The sequence below is a fragment of the Erinaceus europaeus genome, chromosome 2, assembly GCF_950295315.1.
Source record: "Erinaceus europaeus chromosome 2, mEriEur2.1, whole genome shotgun sequence".
Classification (NCBI taxonomy): Eukaryota; Metazoa; Chordata; class Mammalia; order Eulipotyphla; family Erinaceidae; genus Erinaceus; species Erinaceus europaeus.
Window position 1 is genome coordinate 122,758,316 of NC_080163.1, and position 18,295 is coordinate 122,776,610.

At 43.8% G+C, this 18,295-nt stretch overlaps 1 protein-coding gene and 1 non-coding gene across 4 annotated transcripts in view; both read right to left on the bottom strand.

Annotated features, from left to right (window-relative positions):
- Window positions 1-18,295, bottom strand: part of CDH13 (cadherin 13) — a 1,263,374-nt gene that overhangs the window by 84,641 nt on the left and 1,160,438 nt on the right. For all 3 annotated transcript variants that reach the window (XM_060185111.1, XM_060185110.1, XM_007528362.2), the window contains one exon: window positions 10,189-10,442. In XM_060185111.1, coding sequence (XP_060041094.1) covers window positions 10,189-10,442 — 254 coding nt within the window. The remainder of the gene's footprint in view (window positions 1-10,188; window positions 10,443-18,295) is intronic.
- On the bottom strand, window positions 16,958-17,119 carry LOC132537101 (U1 spliceosomal RNA). Its single transcript, XR_009548587.1, has one exon. It is a non-coding gene; the product is annotated as a U1 spliceosomal RNA (small nuclear RNA).

Sequence of the window (18,295 nt, forward strand, 5' to 3'; positions counted from 1 at the left end):
TCGCCCCCGGAAACCAATGAGGTGACCTGGCACGACCTGAAGAAACAGATTCACAGACTCCAAAGATCACTCTCTACAGAAAAGCAAAATTCTGGTGGCCAACATTCCCCATCGAGACAGACGTGCAGCGTTTCATCCTCCGGCATTTTCTTCTGTGGTCAGCTACTTTGGACTGACACCTCCATCGGACTTACTGGTACACACTGCTGTGTTTCTCAAAGACTAACTTCAGCCAATTGCCTTGAAACTTTATAGACCATGTCCCCTCGCCTGCAGGCTCTGTCCCAGAGGCAGAAAGCTCCCCCTCCTTATTAGGTTATGCCCACAGAGACATGAAGCGCCCCAAGAGGCAAGAGATGCCCACAGAGGCAGGAAATGCCCTTTGAGGCAAGAGATGCCCCCAGAGGCATGAAGCATTCCCAGAGACAAGAAATGCCCTTTGAGGCAAGAGATGCCCCCAGAGGCATGAAGCATTCCCAGAGACAAGAAATGCCCTTTCGCCTGCTAGGCCTTGCCCTTTGAGGCAAGAAAAGCTCCACTTGGCATCACACTGGTTATTGCTGCTCGCCTATTTTGTTTTCCATGTCTTATGCCAGTTCTTTTGAAAACGCCTGTAGGATATACGTTTCTGTTCACCCCACAATGGCCATTAGTTAAAAAGAAAGGGGGAATTGTTGGTATGCATGAGACCCCTTCTGTTTCATTTGGTTTAAATCCCCCCTGCTTAACACTATTCTATTTACATAACCACTTCATTCTATTTATATAACCGCTGTTAACAAGCACCTCCCTCCAGGGCATTGGTTCAATCCCCACTGTTTCATGATATGTTTTTCCTCCACCCCCCCTCCTTGTCACACTCTGATTGTCACCAGTCACTTTTCTCTCCACCCTCTCTATGTCACACCCTGTTTCCACCCTACTTGTCAAGTATATATAAAGACAGCATTGTGAGTTTTAGAGTACTTTACCTTTAGTTTAGCTCAGCTCGGCTTAGATTGTGCTGCGTCCTGCATGAATAAAGAGATACTTCCTACAGCTCAACTATGAGTCCCTGGTCGTCTGTTACCTGCCCGTGAAGCCAGCCCGGCGAAAACAACATAACCCGTCAAAAACGACATCTCTAACTCCTCTATCTCTATCTAGAGCTCTCTATCTGAATGATAATAGCAGCCTGGAGTGGTGAGATTATAAATGTGGCTTGTCAAAAGAAAAAAAAAAGACCTTTAAATATCTAATGTTTTCTCAGTCTGTGATGGCCTCATCTGAAGTCATATCATGCATACTAAGGTGTACCCACACTACAAAGAGTTCTTGAAATGATTTTTCTTTTTTGCTTTTGAACTCGCTTGGAATATTTAATTAATAATTGCTAATGATGTCTTTTCTTTCTCTTTCTTTATTTCTTTTTTTTTTTTTTTTTGCCTCCAGGGTTATTGCTAGAGTTTGGTGCCTACAGTACGAATCCACTGCTCCAGGCAGCCATTTTCCCCATTTTATTGGATAGGACAGAGAGAAGTTGAGAGGGGAGGGGAGATAGAGAGGGAAAGAGAAAGATAGACACCTGCAAACTTGCTTCACTGTTTGTGAAGTGGACTTCCTGAAGGTAGGGAGTGGGGGGCTCGAATTGGATCTCTGCATGGGTCCTTGTACTTCATACTATGTAATCACCTATGACATTCTTGTAATAAGAAGTCTATTCCATGACTAGCATCACAAGGTTATACAGGGTGGGCAGAGGTAGCACCATGAGCTCTCACTGGCTTCTGAACACCAACTCAGATACTTTCCTTCTACAAACTGAGGCTCAGAGAGGTTATGCTTTCTTTATCAGCCAAAGGGAGATTCATAATTTCTCATTCTAAGGACTACCACATTTCTAGTCCAGTCTAGTCCAGTCCAATACAATCTAGTCCAATCCAATCCAATCTAATCTAACCTAATCTAGAGTTAAATATGACTTTGATGTCAGTGCAAATTTGTGTATTATTTTCGAAAATACTGGGTGATTTAGTCATCATATCCATAATTAGCATCATTCAACATTCAGATCTCCTGGGGCTTGTGGAAATCTTTGCCTAGCATGGTCTGGAATCCAGCTTCTAGGAAGTAGAGCCCTGCATTCAGGCATCAGGTCACTGGGGTGTTGGGCTCTTCAGGAATCTCTTGACAAGCAAGATTGTGATGATGCTGGGAAATAAGCAATTTCTGTTGCATAGCCTTTTCTCCCCAGTTGAACCACTGGTTCTTACTTTCCAAAGAAACAGCTAGTCTCCTTCTTCTTTCCCCTTCCTCTTCCCTCTCCTCCCTTTTCCTGGGTGCATCAACATTAGAAGTAAGTGTTCTTGCTCTCAGGCCTATTGGCCCTGAACGTTTTAGGTAGAACCTTTTCTCTTGGAGTAAGCACACAACACCTGGCACAGTGTCAGGCTAAGAGGGGACTCTACATAAACAATATTCATTGAATTCAGTGAATGAAAGGAAGGGTAACCATAGTGGTTATACTTTTTTCTACTAGTTTTCTTTAGCAACACAATGATCCACTATTTTGATTGTCTAAAAATATAATGTCACTACTTGTTTTCATCTTTCAAAATTTATCCTGTTTTTTTAAACAGAAAGTCTCAATTCCCACTCTTCTCAAGTAAAGAATTTTTTATTAGTGGTTTAATAATGACTAATAAGAGTGTAAGATAACAGGGGTATAATTCCATATAATTCCCACCACCAGAGTTCTGTGTCCCATCCCCTCCATTGGAAACTTCCTTCTTTTTTTTTTTTTTTTTTTTTTGCCTTTAGGGTTATCACTGGGACTTGGTGCTAGCACTACAAATCCACTGCTCCTGGTGGCTATCTTTCTTTCTTTCTTTCTTTCTTTCTTTCTTTCTTTCTTTCTTTCTTTCTCTCTTCCTTCCTTCCTTCCTTCCTTCCTTCCTTCCTTTCTCTCTCTCTTTCTTTCTTTCCTTCCCTTCCTTCTTTCCTTCCTTCCTTTTCTTTCCTTCCTTCCTCCCTCCCTCCCTCCCTTCCTTTCTTCCTCCCTCCCTTCCTTCCTTCCTTCCTTCCTTCCTTCCTTCCTTCCTTCTTTCCTTCCTTCCTTCCTTCTTTTCTGTTTTATTGGACAGAATATAGAGAAATTGAGAGAGGAGGGGGAGATAGAGAGGGAGAGAGAAAGACACCTGCATACCTACTTCATTGCTTGTGAAGCATCTCCATTGTAGTTCCCATTGTAGGTGGGGAGTGGGGCTCAGACCTGAATCCTTACATGGGTCCTTGTGCTTCATCCTATGTGTGCTTAACTGGGTGTGCCACTTCCCAGGCCCCAGAAACTTCCCTGTTTTATCCCTTTGGGAGTATGGACCAAAATTCTTTATGGGGAGCAGAAGGTGGGAGGTCTGGTTTCTGTAATTGCTTCTCTGCTGGACATGGATAGTGCCAGGTCGATCCATACCCCTAGTTGATCCCCAACAAAATAACCACATTTCTTGGTATCCCTTGTAGTTAAGTGTGGTCATGTGACAAATATTGGTTAATAAGAATTAAACAGAAATGTGGTTAGCTTCCAGAGAGTCTCTGTCAAAGACAGAAGACTTTTCCTTTCTTTTATTCTGTTCTCTGGAATGCACACATGATGGTTGGTGCACTGGCAACCCTTATAGTCCAAGAAGAAGAGGAAGAAGACACCAATCTAGACTGATGAGCAGGAAAGAACCTGTTCTTTGGCAGCTTTGTGGAATTGCCTTGCAAGATCTGGACGGCTGTACTTATCTTAAACTTATTTTATGTGAGGAAAACAAACAAATGAACAAACAAAATAAACAGACTTATCAGACACTGTCATCTAGAATTTTTATCTCATAGTCCAGTCAAGTATAATCCTTACAGATACAGGGCTTGACGTATACTTGCAGAACTCCCAGGATAAATGATCCTCTCAGAAAAAAAAATGTTGCCCAGTGGTAGGTAATTTTACAGGGCTAGGGATAATATTTTTCCTCAGCACATATCTGATATATTCAACGAGTGGGTCAAAGCCTCTGCCACAGAGTTGTTTACTGCAGACCCTGGACAAAATGAGCTCTGTCTGAAAAAAATGTTAGGAATGGGACTTGCTACTTGGTTGCCTCAACAAAAATACCCTGATTGTAAAGAGAACAAAATAAGTCTTCTCAGTCTATTAAAGATGATTGAACTGTTAGTTGCATCCTCCAAATAACCAAACCCACAGATACAAGGTTAGCTCCATTTATCTCACTGTTGGGCAAATGCAGTCATTTCCATTTTGGCATCATTATTACCGAGCTGCTCCCTCTGACGACAATTAGTCAACAAGTTCAGCCACATGAGCCTGCTTCTCATTAGAGACATTAAAATGTCACTGAGAAACACCCAGCTCCTCTCCTTTGTCTTGAGGATATGGAGAATATCTTCTCCTGTGAAGGCTGAAAGTGAGCCTTATTTGCCTTATTGTCATTTGTATGTTGGACAGACAGAGTGAGAAGCAGCTCAGTTTTATAATGTACCAAAATTTACAGGACCTTGGAGCAGAGAAACTTTCTATCCAGACACCACTCCACATCATAGGTAAAATATAAACTTGATTTCCTAGGTATAAAAAGCAGTGAATTCTTTTTTTTGCTGCCAGTTTTTTTTTTTTTTTTTTGCTGGGGCCTTGTGCATCACAATCCCACTCTCCCAGCAGGTATGCTTTTATTTATTTATTAATTATTTTTTTAATTAGAGAGTATGAGGGATAGACAGAGCTAGACAAGGAGAGAGAAGGGAGGAAAGGAGATACCAAAGCACTGTTCCACCCATCTAGAAACTTCCCTTGTTCAGGTACTCCCATGTGGTGTTTGAGGGTCAAAAATGGGTCCTTGCACATGGTGAAGTGTGTGCTCCACTAGGTGAGCTCTCTCTTGCCCCCCAAAGTCTTCTTTACATGATAGAAAGCATTAACAATATCAACACTTTTTTTTTTTTTCTTTTTTGACCAGAGCACTGCTCAGCTCTGGCTATTGGTGGTGCTGGGTAATGAACCTGGGACTTCTCCCATACACATAACATCAATACTTTTGCTCAAGTATTTTTTTTTGAAAATTCTCTAGGTAATAATAAATGATACATTAAACACTTAGCTACAGGAAAGTTCACAGATACTAAAAAAAACAACTGTGCACAATTGAAAATAATCTAAATATCCCATAACAATAACTGTTAGACACTGTAATGTAATACTAGAATATTATTCAGAAGTGGGAAGTAATGGCTATTTCATGACATAGAAAGCTGCTTACCACATATTAGGAAGCGATAGCGAAGATTCCAAAGCAGGATAGATGGTGTGAATTGATTTTGGTAATAAAACACACACACACACACACACACACACACACACACACACACACACACACACACACACTGGAAGAAGGCATGCCCAAGTTGTTAAAAGGTGATTTTCTTGAATGGGGTGACTATATATTCTCTATTACCGTATTTTTACTTAAATATCTTCTTAAAAGTTTCCTCCATGAATTATCTCAACTTCACACACACACAAAGAAAAAAAGATAAGAAGATACAAGTCATTAAAAAGAAAGATTTTCTTTGTCGCCAGACCAGTGCTGTCCATTTTGATTTGGCTAAGAGCAGAACGGAATGGGCTTTTTAACAAATTTTAATGACCTAGGTTTTTTAGTCAGAACTTTCACTCTGATGCCTAGACACCTCCTGTCTTTAGAGTTACAGGCTTCTCAGAGATCAAGGCGCCTTTCTCTGATTTGAACACTCCCTTGTGAGATGAAAGGGAGCAGGCAGTGGCTGGGGGTAGAAGTCTGTGCCTGAGACATACTTTTCATCGCAGAAGATAGGACACGGTTAGGATGAGGAATGAGTTAGAAATAAATACCTACGTGATGCTGGGGCTAGGGGTGCAAACAAGGTTTCCTTTTTTGACAATGAAGGGAGTCCCCCTCAGGAGGACAGACTGCCTTTTGAGAGGGGGGGCAGAATCTGAGCCAGACTGTAGGGGTTCTGGATAGGTGAGAAGCAAACACTGTGATTTTCAGGTAAGTGTCTAGTCAGTCATCTGAGGTCAAACAGGATTATTGGAGTTGAGTCACAGAGACCCTTGGGATGGAAAAAGAGAGAATGTGGGAGGGAGAGAGAGACTGGCAGAGAGGAAGGGGGAAGAGGAAGAGAAAAGGAGTGAAGGAGGAGGTGAAGGGAGGAGAGTATAGGTAGGGAAGGAGAGGGTCCTGAGCAGAGAAAAAGAATCAGGCAGACAGAGTTAAGAGACAGAGAAATACGGTTAAGAGGCAAAGAAATATGGTCACTAAAGGAGGGAAAGACACGATTAAAGACGAAGGGGGTAAGGTAGGCTGTACTCACCTGGTAGAGTACATGTTATGTGTGAGGACTCAGGTTCAAGGCCAGGCCCCCACCTGTAGGATAGGGTAACTTGGTAACTTCATAAATGGTAGAGCAGTGCTGCATCTCTCTCTCTCTCTCTCCCTCTCACTCTCTCCCTCTTTTTCTCCTTCATCCATTTTTAAAAAGAAAGGAGAAAGAAGAGGAAAAGAAAGGAATAGAAAAGAGGCTGTGGAGTGGATCTCCATCAGTAAACCTGACATGGGAAAAGAAGGCCGTGAGGATTGAGGGAGGGAAAAGGGCAGAAGAAGATGAAGACCTAAAGGGAAGATGGAAAGCAAAGCTATCTCAGAAGAAATAGGCACTGAAAGAGGGCCACAGAAAAAAGAAGCATGGCCACGTACAGACTCACCCTCCCCATACAATGACCACTGGGACTGTGGAGCCCAACACCTGCTGTTGCCAGGTTTCAGCCTGACAGGGTCACATGGCTGGGAAGGCATCTCTCAGTACACATCTTTGTCAGTTGAAGTGAGAACTCTCCTTGAGATAAAACTAAGAGTTCCCAGGGTAAAGATCTTCTTTCTCCAACGACCTGCTCCCTGAAGAATCATTATGATGTCGACAAAACTATCACCACCACTCCCAAGGTCAATGTGTTTTTCTGAGATTCTGGCAAGATAAGCACAGATTATTAGAAAAACCTGTCCTTGCCCAGCCCCTCTGCACTCAGCCTCCAGGACTGCTTCTCTGTGTACAGGTTCAAAGGCTACAAATAATTAATGAGCTTTTTCTCCTCCCAAGAGTTCTGTAACAATAGCTCAACCTGTCAGCAATGTTATCCCTCCTTCAATTCACTCAGAACCATCATGGAGGGGAGAGGGGAAGTAAGGGGGGCGTAGTTCCATTCAGTGCCAGGTGGAGAAAGGAATGCTTCAGGGCGATTCAATTCCAGCAGACAGAAAAGTATCTAAGGAATCAGGCCAGAAAGAGAAATGTGTGCCACATTGTATACATGCACACACACACACACACACACACATACACCCATGCATGCACAGACACACACACACACATACACCCATGCATGCACAGACACACACACACACACACACACACACACACACACACACACACACACACACACATACACTCATGCATGCACAGACACACACACATACATACACCCATGCATGCACAGACACACAGACACACACACACAAACACACACACACACACACACACACACACACACACACACACTGGTTTACTTACAGCCAGGTCATTTTAGACATACCAGGCACTGTAACTACATTTCCTGGGGGATTCACAAAATTGAACAGCAGCTCTTGATGCTTTTGATTACTGAGGATTCATTCCTGCGCTGGGGAAGAAGAACCTCCTGCACCTCTTAGGAAGTGAACTCCAAATGGCCATACTTGCATTGGAGTCCACAGGGATTCATGAGCCAGGACTAGCTCCTTGAAGCAGCTCTGCTTCCTACCAAAGGTGTGCCACCTTGAGTAAACTATAAGTTATTTTCTTTTACCCTTTCTCACATCGTGGGCACTACTGACATTGTATGCATAATCTCTGGTTCTAACAATACTTTTTGTCCTCTGTGGCTCATATCCTGGCCACTATGATACTCAGTATCCTACATTTTGAATCTGGTGTTACTGTCCCCTCTTCTGGCTGAAATTCTGACCTTATTTAAGTAGGAATTCTGAATACTACATGTCATTTGCCTTCTCCTTCATTGGCTCAGAGCTGTGATGAGCTCTCAAATCTATGAACATTTTTTTTTCTGTTTAATTCCAAGGTGCCTTGAGTCAGGAGACTCTGACTCCTGTCCTAGGTGTGTGACCTGTGGGCCAGCTGACAGGGTGGGAAATTCATTCTCTGTGAGCTCTTAAAGTGCCAGTTCCCATGACCTTGAGACCCAGCAAGATTGAGCTCCTGTGCAGTTCCTTACCTGGTTCTTCAGATATTTTAATTCTATCAAATAGCCATTGACCCTATAAGCAAGCCCTCAGGACACCCCACCCCACTCTTTGCATCTAAGTCAGTGGGTCTTAATCAAAGAACATGAGGTACCCACATCTTCCTAGTCTGTCCTGCCTTAGTGGCATCTCCAGCTTTGTGTCCTCTGCATATCTTTGTCCCCAACACTAACCCTTTTAAGCCTGCTAGCATCACAGATTATAAGGCAAAGCCTAGGTATAGTGCTATTGATCTCATTTTAACTTAATCTCTGCCGCCCAAAGTTACCTCTTCCACCTCCTGTTGTAGAAGCATAAATGACAGTTAAGCTCCCCTAAAGACATCCTGATTTGTACAACTACCTTCTGGTCTGTTAAGCTACAGGCTTCCCCAACTAAATGCCTAAGTAAGCCTTTCTTTTTGATGTTTAAATTGCATGTTTCCTTTGCCAGATAGATACTGAGCAAGGGGAAAAAAGGAGGAAAAAAAAAAAAAAAAGAAACAGAGTGGCTATTTCTGACTCACATAGAATTCGGTATTATTTCACACCTTCATCTAGCTCACCTGGCATTTCAGAAAGTTTTGTTGCAAAAATTCCACTTTTGGGATTGGAGAAAGTCACTTTTGCTATTGCCTGTCAACTCATTCCTGGTAAAGATGCTGACTTAGGGACTGTGGCACTTGTTCAGGTGCCTCAAATCAGGAAAATAAGATGCATATTTGTTAGAAGTGTGTCTAATGCTTAATCATCTGTGGTTCATAGGAGATGGAGATTAGATTTTGGAAGATGAGAATTAATAACATCTTCCTGTGGAGAGAAGCACGCATCTAGAAATAAGCATCGATTTCAGATCACGGTGAAACTGTGCCGACACGGACATTTTGTCTGTGCTAGTACAGTGGAGATCAGCCATTTGATTAAGCCTCATAATGAAGATACCATCTTGGGGCTGGGTGGTGGCACACCTGGTTGAGTGCACATTTTACAGTGTGCAAGGACCCAGGTTCAAGCCCCTTTTCCCACCTGCAGGGGGAAAGCTTTGTGAGTGGTGATGCTGTGCTGCGGGTAACTCTCTGTCTCTCTGTCTCCTCCTACCTTCTCAAATTCTGGCTGCCTCTATCCAATAAATATAATACAAAAATTTAAAAAATACACCATCTTTCTAGCTATAGGACAGAGATTGCAGACTGAAGACAGAACATTTTAGAGATGTGTGTTTTCCATTTACCATCCATGAGTAGAAAATCCAACTCCAATGGGCCCCAATGTACTATGCAGTCTGCTCCTTCTCTGGAAGTTCAGGGTTATGAGCACTTAGCAGAGAGCATGGACTTTGCATGTTATTTTGATGTGTCTGCTACCAAATGTGGCAACAAGTTATGGAACTGCTTTGAATTCTTAACACCCTGTTCATATGTGGAGCTAGTCACTACCTTCCTCATAAAGGTGTGACTACTATAGAGAGAGTAGGTCAAGTGTCAGATGCAGGAGGCCATATATGGTGCCTTCCTTCTTGTTTATTTCAAGGGTTTTGTTTGGCCCCCACAGACCCCTTTGGTCTCCAGGCACACAGGCCTGAAACTTATTCCTTGACTGTTCTGTTGCTACAAATAAGATGAGGAGCTGAGGGAGACTGTTCTCAAGTAGCCATCCTGGTCTCTGGGTGTCATCTGCTTTATACTTTTCATAGTGGCACCTTCCTTCTGACCCCCCTCCGGATGATTAGCAAATTTAATTTAATTTAATGTTAATTTGTATTTAATAACCAGCTCCAGCACACAGGAAAGAGAAACCACGCTTACTTCCTCGCATCCCTTGTCTTGAAGCAGTTTACCCACCTGATGGTTTGGTGCTGCAGGGAGTCTGGGTCTGTGGCATTCACGGTCAGCAGCACGCTGCCTACAGAGATATTTTCCTTCTTGGTCACTTGCATGGGGTCTGGGTAGAAAACTGGGCCCTCATTGACATCCAAGACAGTGATGTGGACAGTTGCCGTGGAGCTGGGGCCGTAGGAGACATCAGGGACCAGAGGGTCCTCATTTTCCACTTTGATCAGCAGGGTGTGGAAGGCGGAGATCTCATAGTCTAGAGGCTGAAGGAGGAGAGGGGTGTCAGGACATATATCTACTGTGAAGGGAGGTACTTTGCACTAAGTCTGGCTGATGTTTTACCAGAAGTTATGGGCATCAGGAACTACTCCAAGCTTGGTGGGCTAAGTTTTGTGCAATTTGGGGTCTTCTTTAAGGAAAATAATTAAAAACATACAGATACAAAATGAGGTGTGGGACTTGTTCACTTTTTTTTTATTCAGAAGTAAGATAAATATTTCAAAACTTCAGAGCCTTACATCTGAAATGTCTTTGAGTGGGTGACTCATGGGCAGTGTTGACACTGAGAACCTTCTGACCAGGAACCTATAATTCCACAAGCCTGATAGTTGTGGGGTTTGCATGCATGAAAAGTCCAAATCCTGCTTAGCTTTCCTGGCACTCCTGCCTCTATTTCCATGAGAGAATGAATGGAAAAGACAAAGCAGGCTTCCATTTTTTGTCCACTCTTCTGCCACTGAATCTAAGGACTCAGATTTCCCCTATGGGAGAGTCACCGGCATCGTGCAAATCTTCTAGGATGTGTGATGTGGGGGAAATGGTTTGAGAAGCTGAGATATAAAAGGTTAAGCTGCTGTGCCCTGCTCACCTGAGGGATGTGAAAATATGAGGGAAGCACTTCACTTGTCACCATGCCTTGAGGGATACTAATCATTTACTGGGCAGGGGCAGCACAGCCCAGTACAAGGTCAGGCCTGGAAATGACTCCTATGCAGACCCTCACAATGACTGATTTGCAAAGGGAACTCCATAGTCTGTTGATTCTGTGTAGACCAAGTCAAATGATGCTAAGGAACCCCAGGTGGTAGCCAAAAACACTATGGTGTCTGCACACATTGACGTCATCACTCTCTAGATCACGAGAGGCACATGAGGTTGGGGGAGTGACATCTCCCATGTGGGGAGACTTTTCATTGAGAGGAGGGCCTGTTTTTATTTATTTCAAGTTATTTTCCTACACTGGGAACACAAGCTGTTAACTCATCACCTCTGTGACATGATGGATATTCTTGCTGGAAGGATGAGACTAAAATGAGTAGAGGGTGTTGATTTACACTCAAGCAGAGCAAGAAAGTCATAGTCCACAGGAAAGTGGGGGCACAGGTGAAAGCAGTTGAAACTGGGGAGAAAACCTTGCAGGCCCAAGAGTTAGAATTTGAAATCCAGTGAGAAAGGTTTTAGGCAATCAAATTCTAATAATTATAGAGACCATGCATATAGTATGCTCCACACAGGTATGTACAAATACACATCCATACACACAAAATGCTGACTCTGAAATGCTTCTGGTTTGTACAGGATTCTCACTTCCCAGCAGAATTAGATTTTCAAGAGTCAACAGATGCAAAGCTGTTGGTATCCAGTAATGTTTTGGTTCCAGCTCAGTAACTCAGGAATAATTTACTACCCATCCTCCTTCCCTTGGATGTAGATTCTAAAACAAATTTGTATTGCTAAAAACAATGTGTCTTCACAGGTCAGATCTGCATATGTGCAGTTATGTTAGGCCAGTACATGTGTGCATTTATATTAAATGTGTATATATGCATATTTGGGCATTAGATAAATGTATTTACATGCTACATGGGCTTTATGTGATATATGTATATATTTGATATGTACATGTGTGGACTTAAATTAGGGGTGTGTGTGTGTGTGTGTGTGTGTGTGTGAGAGAGAGAGAGAGAGAGAGAGAGAGAGAAAGAGATCCCTTGCTGGGTTTCTAAGCTCCAGCAGAGTCTGGAAGCAGAGTCTAAGGCAGGGGTTTGGGTGTATGTGATTTACTGGCTGCATTCTCAGGAGAGGGAGAGTGAGCAGGATGTGGAATATAGCTTCAGGCTAATGCTTTCAGAGCTCTGGTGTTTTAACTGCACCACAGAATTGATTGAATGTCTTTTGCATTCCTCTGTGGGCAGGCTCACATTGCAGGCCCAGTCCAGGTAGCAGGTTGAACCTCAGGCATGGAAGGCTCCACTCCTCTCCTAGTGAGGGAATTCTGCTAAGAAGGGGGAGACTGGGATGTCAACTGTCAGCACGGGGAACTCTGGTGCTCTGAACTGGAATCTGATTTTGCTTTAACTTGGTGGGGCTACTATAGCAAATACGGGGGGGGGGGAGGGCTTAAAACAACAGAGATAAACTGTCTCACATTTATGGAGGCTAGAGGTCTTCAGTCAGGATGTAGGCAGAACTGTGCTCCCTCTGAATCCTCCAAGGGAGCCCTCCTGCCTCATACTAGCTCTGGCACTCCTTGCCTGAAGCTATGTAGCTTACTTTTCATTGCTACCTCTGTCATCACATGACCCTATTCTGTGAGTCCCTTCACAGCCTATCTCTTTATGTGAGCTCAGTCACATTGGAATAGGGCCTCAGGTAGAATCACTATGTTCTCATTTTACCTAATCACATCTCCAGTGATTCTACTTCCAGATAGTGCCACATTCACATGTCCTTGGGGTTAGTATACATATCTTACAACATAGATTTAATCTCTGCCACAACCTGCCATGGCCTTCTGTGACACCACGTAGCCCTTCTGTTGCATGTGCTCTGTGCTAGGAGTGTTCAGTATGCACCGTCTTCCTGAATCCTCACCTCAAAACAATAGGTGTTTTAATTCCTATTGGTTAGATAAGATACAGGCTCAGAGAAGGCAAGGAACCTAGCCAAAAAACTTCACAGCAGAGAGCTGGGTGCTAGCGCAGCGGACTGGCATAAGGATCCTGGTTCGAGCCCCCAGCTCTCCCCACCTGCAGAAGAGTCGCCTTGCAAGTGGTGAAGCAGGTCTGCAGATGTCTGTCTTTCCCTCCCCCTCTTTGTCTTCCCCTCCTCTCTTGATTTCTCTCTGTCCTATCCAACAACAACAACAGCTATGATAACAATAATAATAACAACTACAACAAGCTCAACAACAAGGGCAACAAAATGGGATATATAGCCTCCAGGAGCAGTGGATTCATAGTGCAGGCACTGAGCCACAGTGATGATAATCCTGGAGGCAAAAAAAAAAAAAAAATCCAAAAAGACAACTACACAGCTAGTAAGTGGCACAGAGACTTCTGGGGGTGACTTTCACATATACAGTGTGGGTGTTATAATGCCAGCTGTCTACAGGCCTCAGCTGAGGAAGTTGGGTCTAGTCTCTAATGTCTCCAGGGTCTGTTACTGGTCATGGAGCTTTAGGAAGCCCTCAGCAGAATTTTGACCCAGGCAGTCTGATGCATATGTCTGAGCTGACGAGAACAAAGTTCTTTCTATAATGAGGAGATAACCTGGGGCCTTTCTGCTACTCTACCTTGGGCTATGAGACTCACTCTGTGGCTTAGGAGAGAAAACATCCTTTGCCCCCAATATGAATGGGGGAGGGGGAATGGAGTGGTGGGCCAATCCTAACACTTAGTAGCTATAGGACTGCAACTGATCACTGCATTTCTGGAGGTGGGGGTCAGCTTTCTCATCATTAAAATCCAAGTACACAGGTCTGTTGTAAAGACCAGACTGTTGTAGGGACCAGTGAGTAGAATGCCTATGGAATGTGCCTACAGCTTAGGCTGGAGTTGAAAGTAATAATAGGGAACCCCTAAGATGAAGTATAGTGTGGGCCTGAAGTATCAGGGAAAGCTACCCCACATTGGTTCTTCAGAGAAATTCCTAGGTGTCACTCCCAGAGCTGAGAAAAAACTTGAGCAATGCCACAGGCAAGGAGTAGAGAGAGTTGGTTCATAGTGACACTAGTCTTTCCTAGAGTGTAGAACCTTCTTGGCATGACTTCTTCCTGCACGATGTAGGTTCAGTGATCCCAGTTGTCCTGGGGCCTGACCTGAACAAGCTGGTCTCTACTCTCTACAGGGCCACCCCCCCGTCATAGAGCATGGGAAGCCCTTAGCTATCTTGGGCACATGACTTTATTCATGTACTTTGTCTGCTGCTGGGTGACAGTACTAAAGATGAGAGGAAATTGAAGATGCTTCTGATGGGAGCTGTAGAGATGTGATTCAATTAATATTTTATCAAGTGTCAAAAGAGGTTGAGGATCTTTATCCTGAGGGGTTCTGAGGCTAGAAAAGTTGACCAATAGGTGAGGATAAAGGACCTGAAGTTGTTATTTGGAAGAAGGCTGCAGAAGAGAACTGGTAGTGATTTTTAAATTTTTTTAAAAAGATTTTATTTATTTATGAGAAAGATAGGAGGAGACAGAGAACCAGACATCACTCTGGCACATGTGCTGCTGGGGATCAAACTCGGGACCTCATGCTTGAGAGTCCAAAGCTTTATCACTGTGCCACCTCCCGGACCATAATTTTTTTTTTTAATTTAAAAAAGGATAGATTAACAAAACCATAGCATAAGAGGGGTACAACTCCACACAATTCCCACCACCAGATCTCCGTATCCCCTCCCCTCCCCTGATAGCTTTCCTACAGAACCCAGACCTTCCACATTCTGCACCCCGCAATGACCTTGGGTCCATACTCCCAGAGGAATAAAGAATAGGAATACTGGTAGTGATTTTTAAGCCTGTGGCAGGATTGGAGATCAAGGCTGCCTGCTCTTGACATGCCACTGTTTCCACTGAGGAGAGAGGGAAAACAGGCCTAAAATCATGCATGGCTTACATTAGGCAGAAAGTATAAGTGGTTTCAGATAAGCAGGTGTTAACAAGGGAGAAGGCAAATATTTGCTGAAGCATCAGGAGTCTACCAGAAACCACACAACCCAGAAGACTTCTTAGTTTCAGTTCACTGACTCCTAACTGGTTGGAACAGACCTTTCTGGAGCCATCTCTTACATCAAAGGTCCCAAAGACTTGTGCTTTTTGACTAATGACTTCTCATGGGAAATTGGCTTCCTTACCCAGGCAATCAGTATTTTCTCAACAAATAGGATGAGAAGGGGCTCACAGAGTTTCTCTTTCATTTGCCTGATTGCCCTCTGATTCCTGCCTGAGAGCAAAGCAGGAGAAAGACTTAATGTTTGGGACTTTGGCAGCCATCTTATGTCCACGAGGAAAAAGACAAAAGCCTCTAAAATTTCCCTTGCTGGCTCTTGATACTTTGAATTGCAGGCTAGTCCTAGACTAGCCTTTCTTTGTCTAGCTAAGGAGATGGTTAATCTTTTTCTCCCTCTTCTCTCTCTTCTCTCTCCCTTCCTTTGTCTAGCTAAGGAGATGGTTAATCTTTTTCTCTCTCTTCTCTCTCTCTCTCTCTCTCTCTCTCTGTCTGTCTGTCTGTCTCTCTCTCTCTCTCTGATGCAGAGGGAGCTTGGGGCCTTTTATACTGAGTGACCTAGCTGGGAGGAGCAGTTCCAGGGGATTCTTAAGCAAAGGAAGTTCACTCACTAGTAAGACTCAACTCCAGACAGGACCCTGGGCTCTGTGGACACTACACAAAGAAAATTCCCAGTGATTCTTCAAGTAAGAGCTCTTGTCTCCTCCACAAGGCTATATATTCTGAACACTGCACCCCTGGGTATGTCTCCTATGAGTTTTTACAGGCCAGTATGGGTGTACCTGGGAGCCCATGCTCAGGTAGCTTTCCAACTGACTTTTTGCACTGATAATTGCTAGCTCATGGTCAAAGTGGGAAAGAAAAGAGAGCTCCTCTTCAGATGCAGTAGTGTTGCATTTTATTTTCCTCCAGCCTCAGTAAGCACAGCTTAGAGAACTGTGTTCCTCCAGGATTCATGATGGAGATGTCTATTTGCCCATGTTTTGCCTTCCAGCTGCAAGTTTGGACAATTGCTTTACACTTTTATATAGGGCGAGCAGCAGAGAAAAGCCAGGGGTGGTGCTATTTTGCAATGTTTGAGCTTTGAAGCTGCAGCAGTGGGTAGAGGAGGGGGGTGCCTGGCTCCCCTAATACCTTTTCTGTCTTGCTATTGCCTGTGGTATAATAAGGAAGAAGAACTGGGGGACTCAGGAGCTGCCTGGCATCCGCTGGGGTGAGGTACTGAGAGGCTGTGCTTAAGAGAAACCTGAGCCCCCACCCTTTGGATAATGTTGACAGCAATTCTTTTTTTTAAAATTTTTTTATTATCTTTATTTTATTTGATAGAGACAGCCAGAAACCAAAAGAGTTAATCTGCCTTAATCCAGTTTTCTAGTTCTGTTCTTTTTTTTTTTTTTAATTTTCCCTTTTGTTGTCCTTGTTGCTGTTGTGGTTATTATTGTTGTTGTTTTTGATGTTGTCATTGGATAGGACAGAGAGAAATGGAGAGAGGAGGGGAAGACAGAGAGGGGGAGAGAAAGATAGACACCTTCAGACCTGCTTCACCGCCTGTGAAGTGACTCCCCTCCAGGTGGGGATCTGGGGGCTCCAACCAGGATCCTTATGCCAGTCCTTGCACTTTGCACCATGTGCTCTTAACCCTCTGTGCTACCACCCGACTCCAGACAGCAATTCTAAGAGCTGTTATTCTTAGAGGCTCTGAGACCTGCCCCAGGTGCTGTGGGAAGTTGTGACTGTGATATGGGTTTTTTTTTTTTTTTTTTTTGAGGGTGAGGGAAAATGTGAACCCAATTTCCCACTTACACAAATTATGCAGCCATGTTTCAGACAGTTGGGGAAATTGTAGGGATCAACACATCCAGAGTGCAATGGACAAGCCTCATCCTGGGAAAGCCACCTTTGTGATTATGTTATCTCCCCACCAGGTAAAGTATAGTGGCCTGTGCTAGGCTGAATGAGGATTCCTTTACTGTGCCTGTGTCCTAGTTTCCTAACCTGTGGATCTACTACCTGACACAGGGACTGTGTGAATGTGATTAAGTTTAGCACCTTAAGATATGAGGTGATCCTGAACTATCCAAGTGGGCTCAATGGAGTCACAAAGGACCTTAAAAAAGGGAGGTAGGGAAAAGGAGAGCTGATGACAGGCTCAGAGTTAGAGAGAAGATGGGAGATGCGGCATTGCTGATTTTGAAGGTGGAGAGAGAGACAGAGACACAGAGAGAAGGAGAAAGAGAGAAAGAGAGAGAGAGAGAGAGATTGAGCCAAGGAATACAGGTGCCTCTAGAAGCTTGAAAGATTAAGGAAATCATGTACAAGCACCAAGTCTTAGCAATAACACTGGTGGAGATAAATAAATAAGTAAATAAAAAAATAAATAGGTTCTTTTTTTTTTTTTTTTTTTTAAAGCCATTCAGTTCATGGTCATTTGTCATAACAGCTAGAGGAGACCCACCAGGCTCTATAGCTCTGAGATGGGCTACATGTATCCTCATTTTACAGATGAGGTACAGATGTTTACAGGGAACTCAGGCACTAGAAATGTATTTGGGTGTCTTGGGTGTATACTGAGTGTTCCTACTTTGCCCACCACTATGATGACTCTAAGTATGTTTAGTTCCTGCTTTACCCACTTCTTCTTCTAGCGTTTGCCCTTCTTCTGTAGCCACTCAACAGCATCAGGTTGAGCCTGATGTAAAGTTTCGAGACCTCCTTTGAATCTGGAGAGGTGGCAGTCATTGACTATGTGGGTCATAGTCTGTCTGTAGCCGCAGGGGTAATTCGGGTCGTCTCTGGCTCCCCAGCGATGGAACATAGTGGCGCACCGGCCATGGCCTGTTCGATAGCGATTGAGGAGGGCCCAATCATAACGTGCTAGGTCAAAGCCGGGTTGACGCTTGCAGGGGTCTGTGATGAGGTGTTTGTTCTTTACCTCAGCTGACTGCCAACTCTGTTTCCAACTTCTGTTTCTTTACCCACTAGAAGAGGTTCTCTCCATACGTCAGGGCTCGCAGATATTCTCAATAAAACTTCCCAGAAAGAGTGGAAAATCCCTCCTGCTAGGAATCTGAGGCTATAGGCATCACACATTCTATGAGCTAGGCATCACA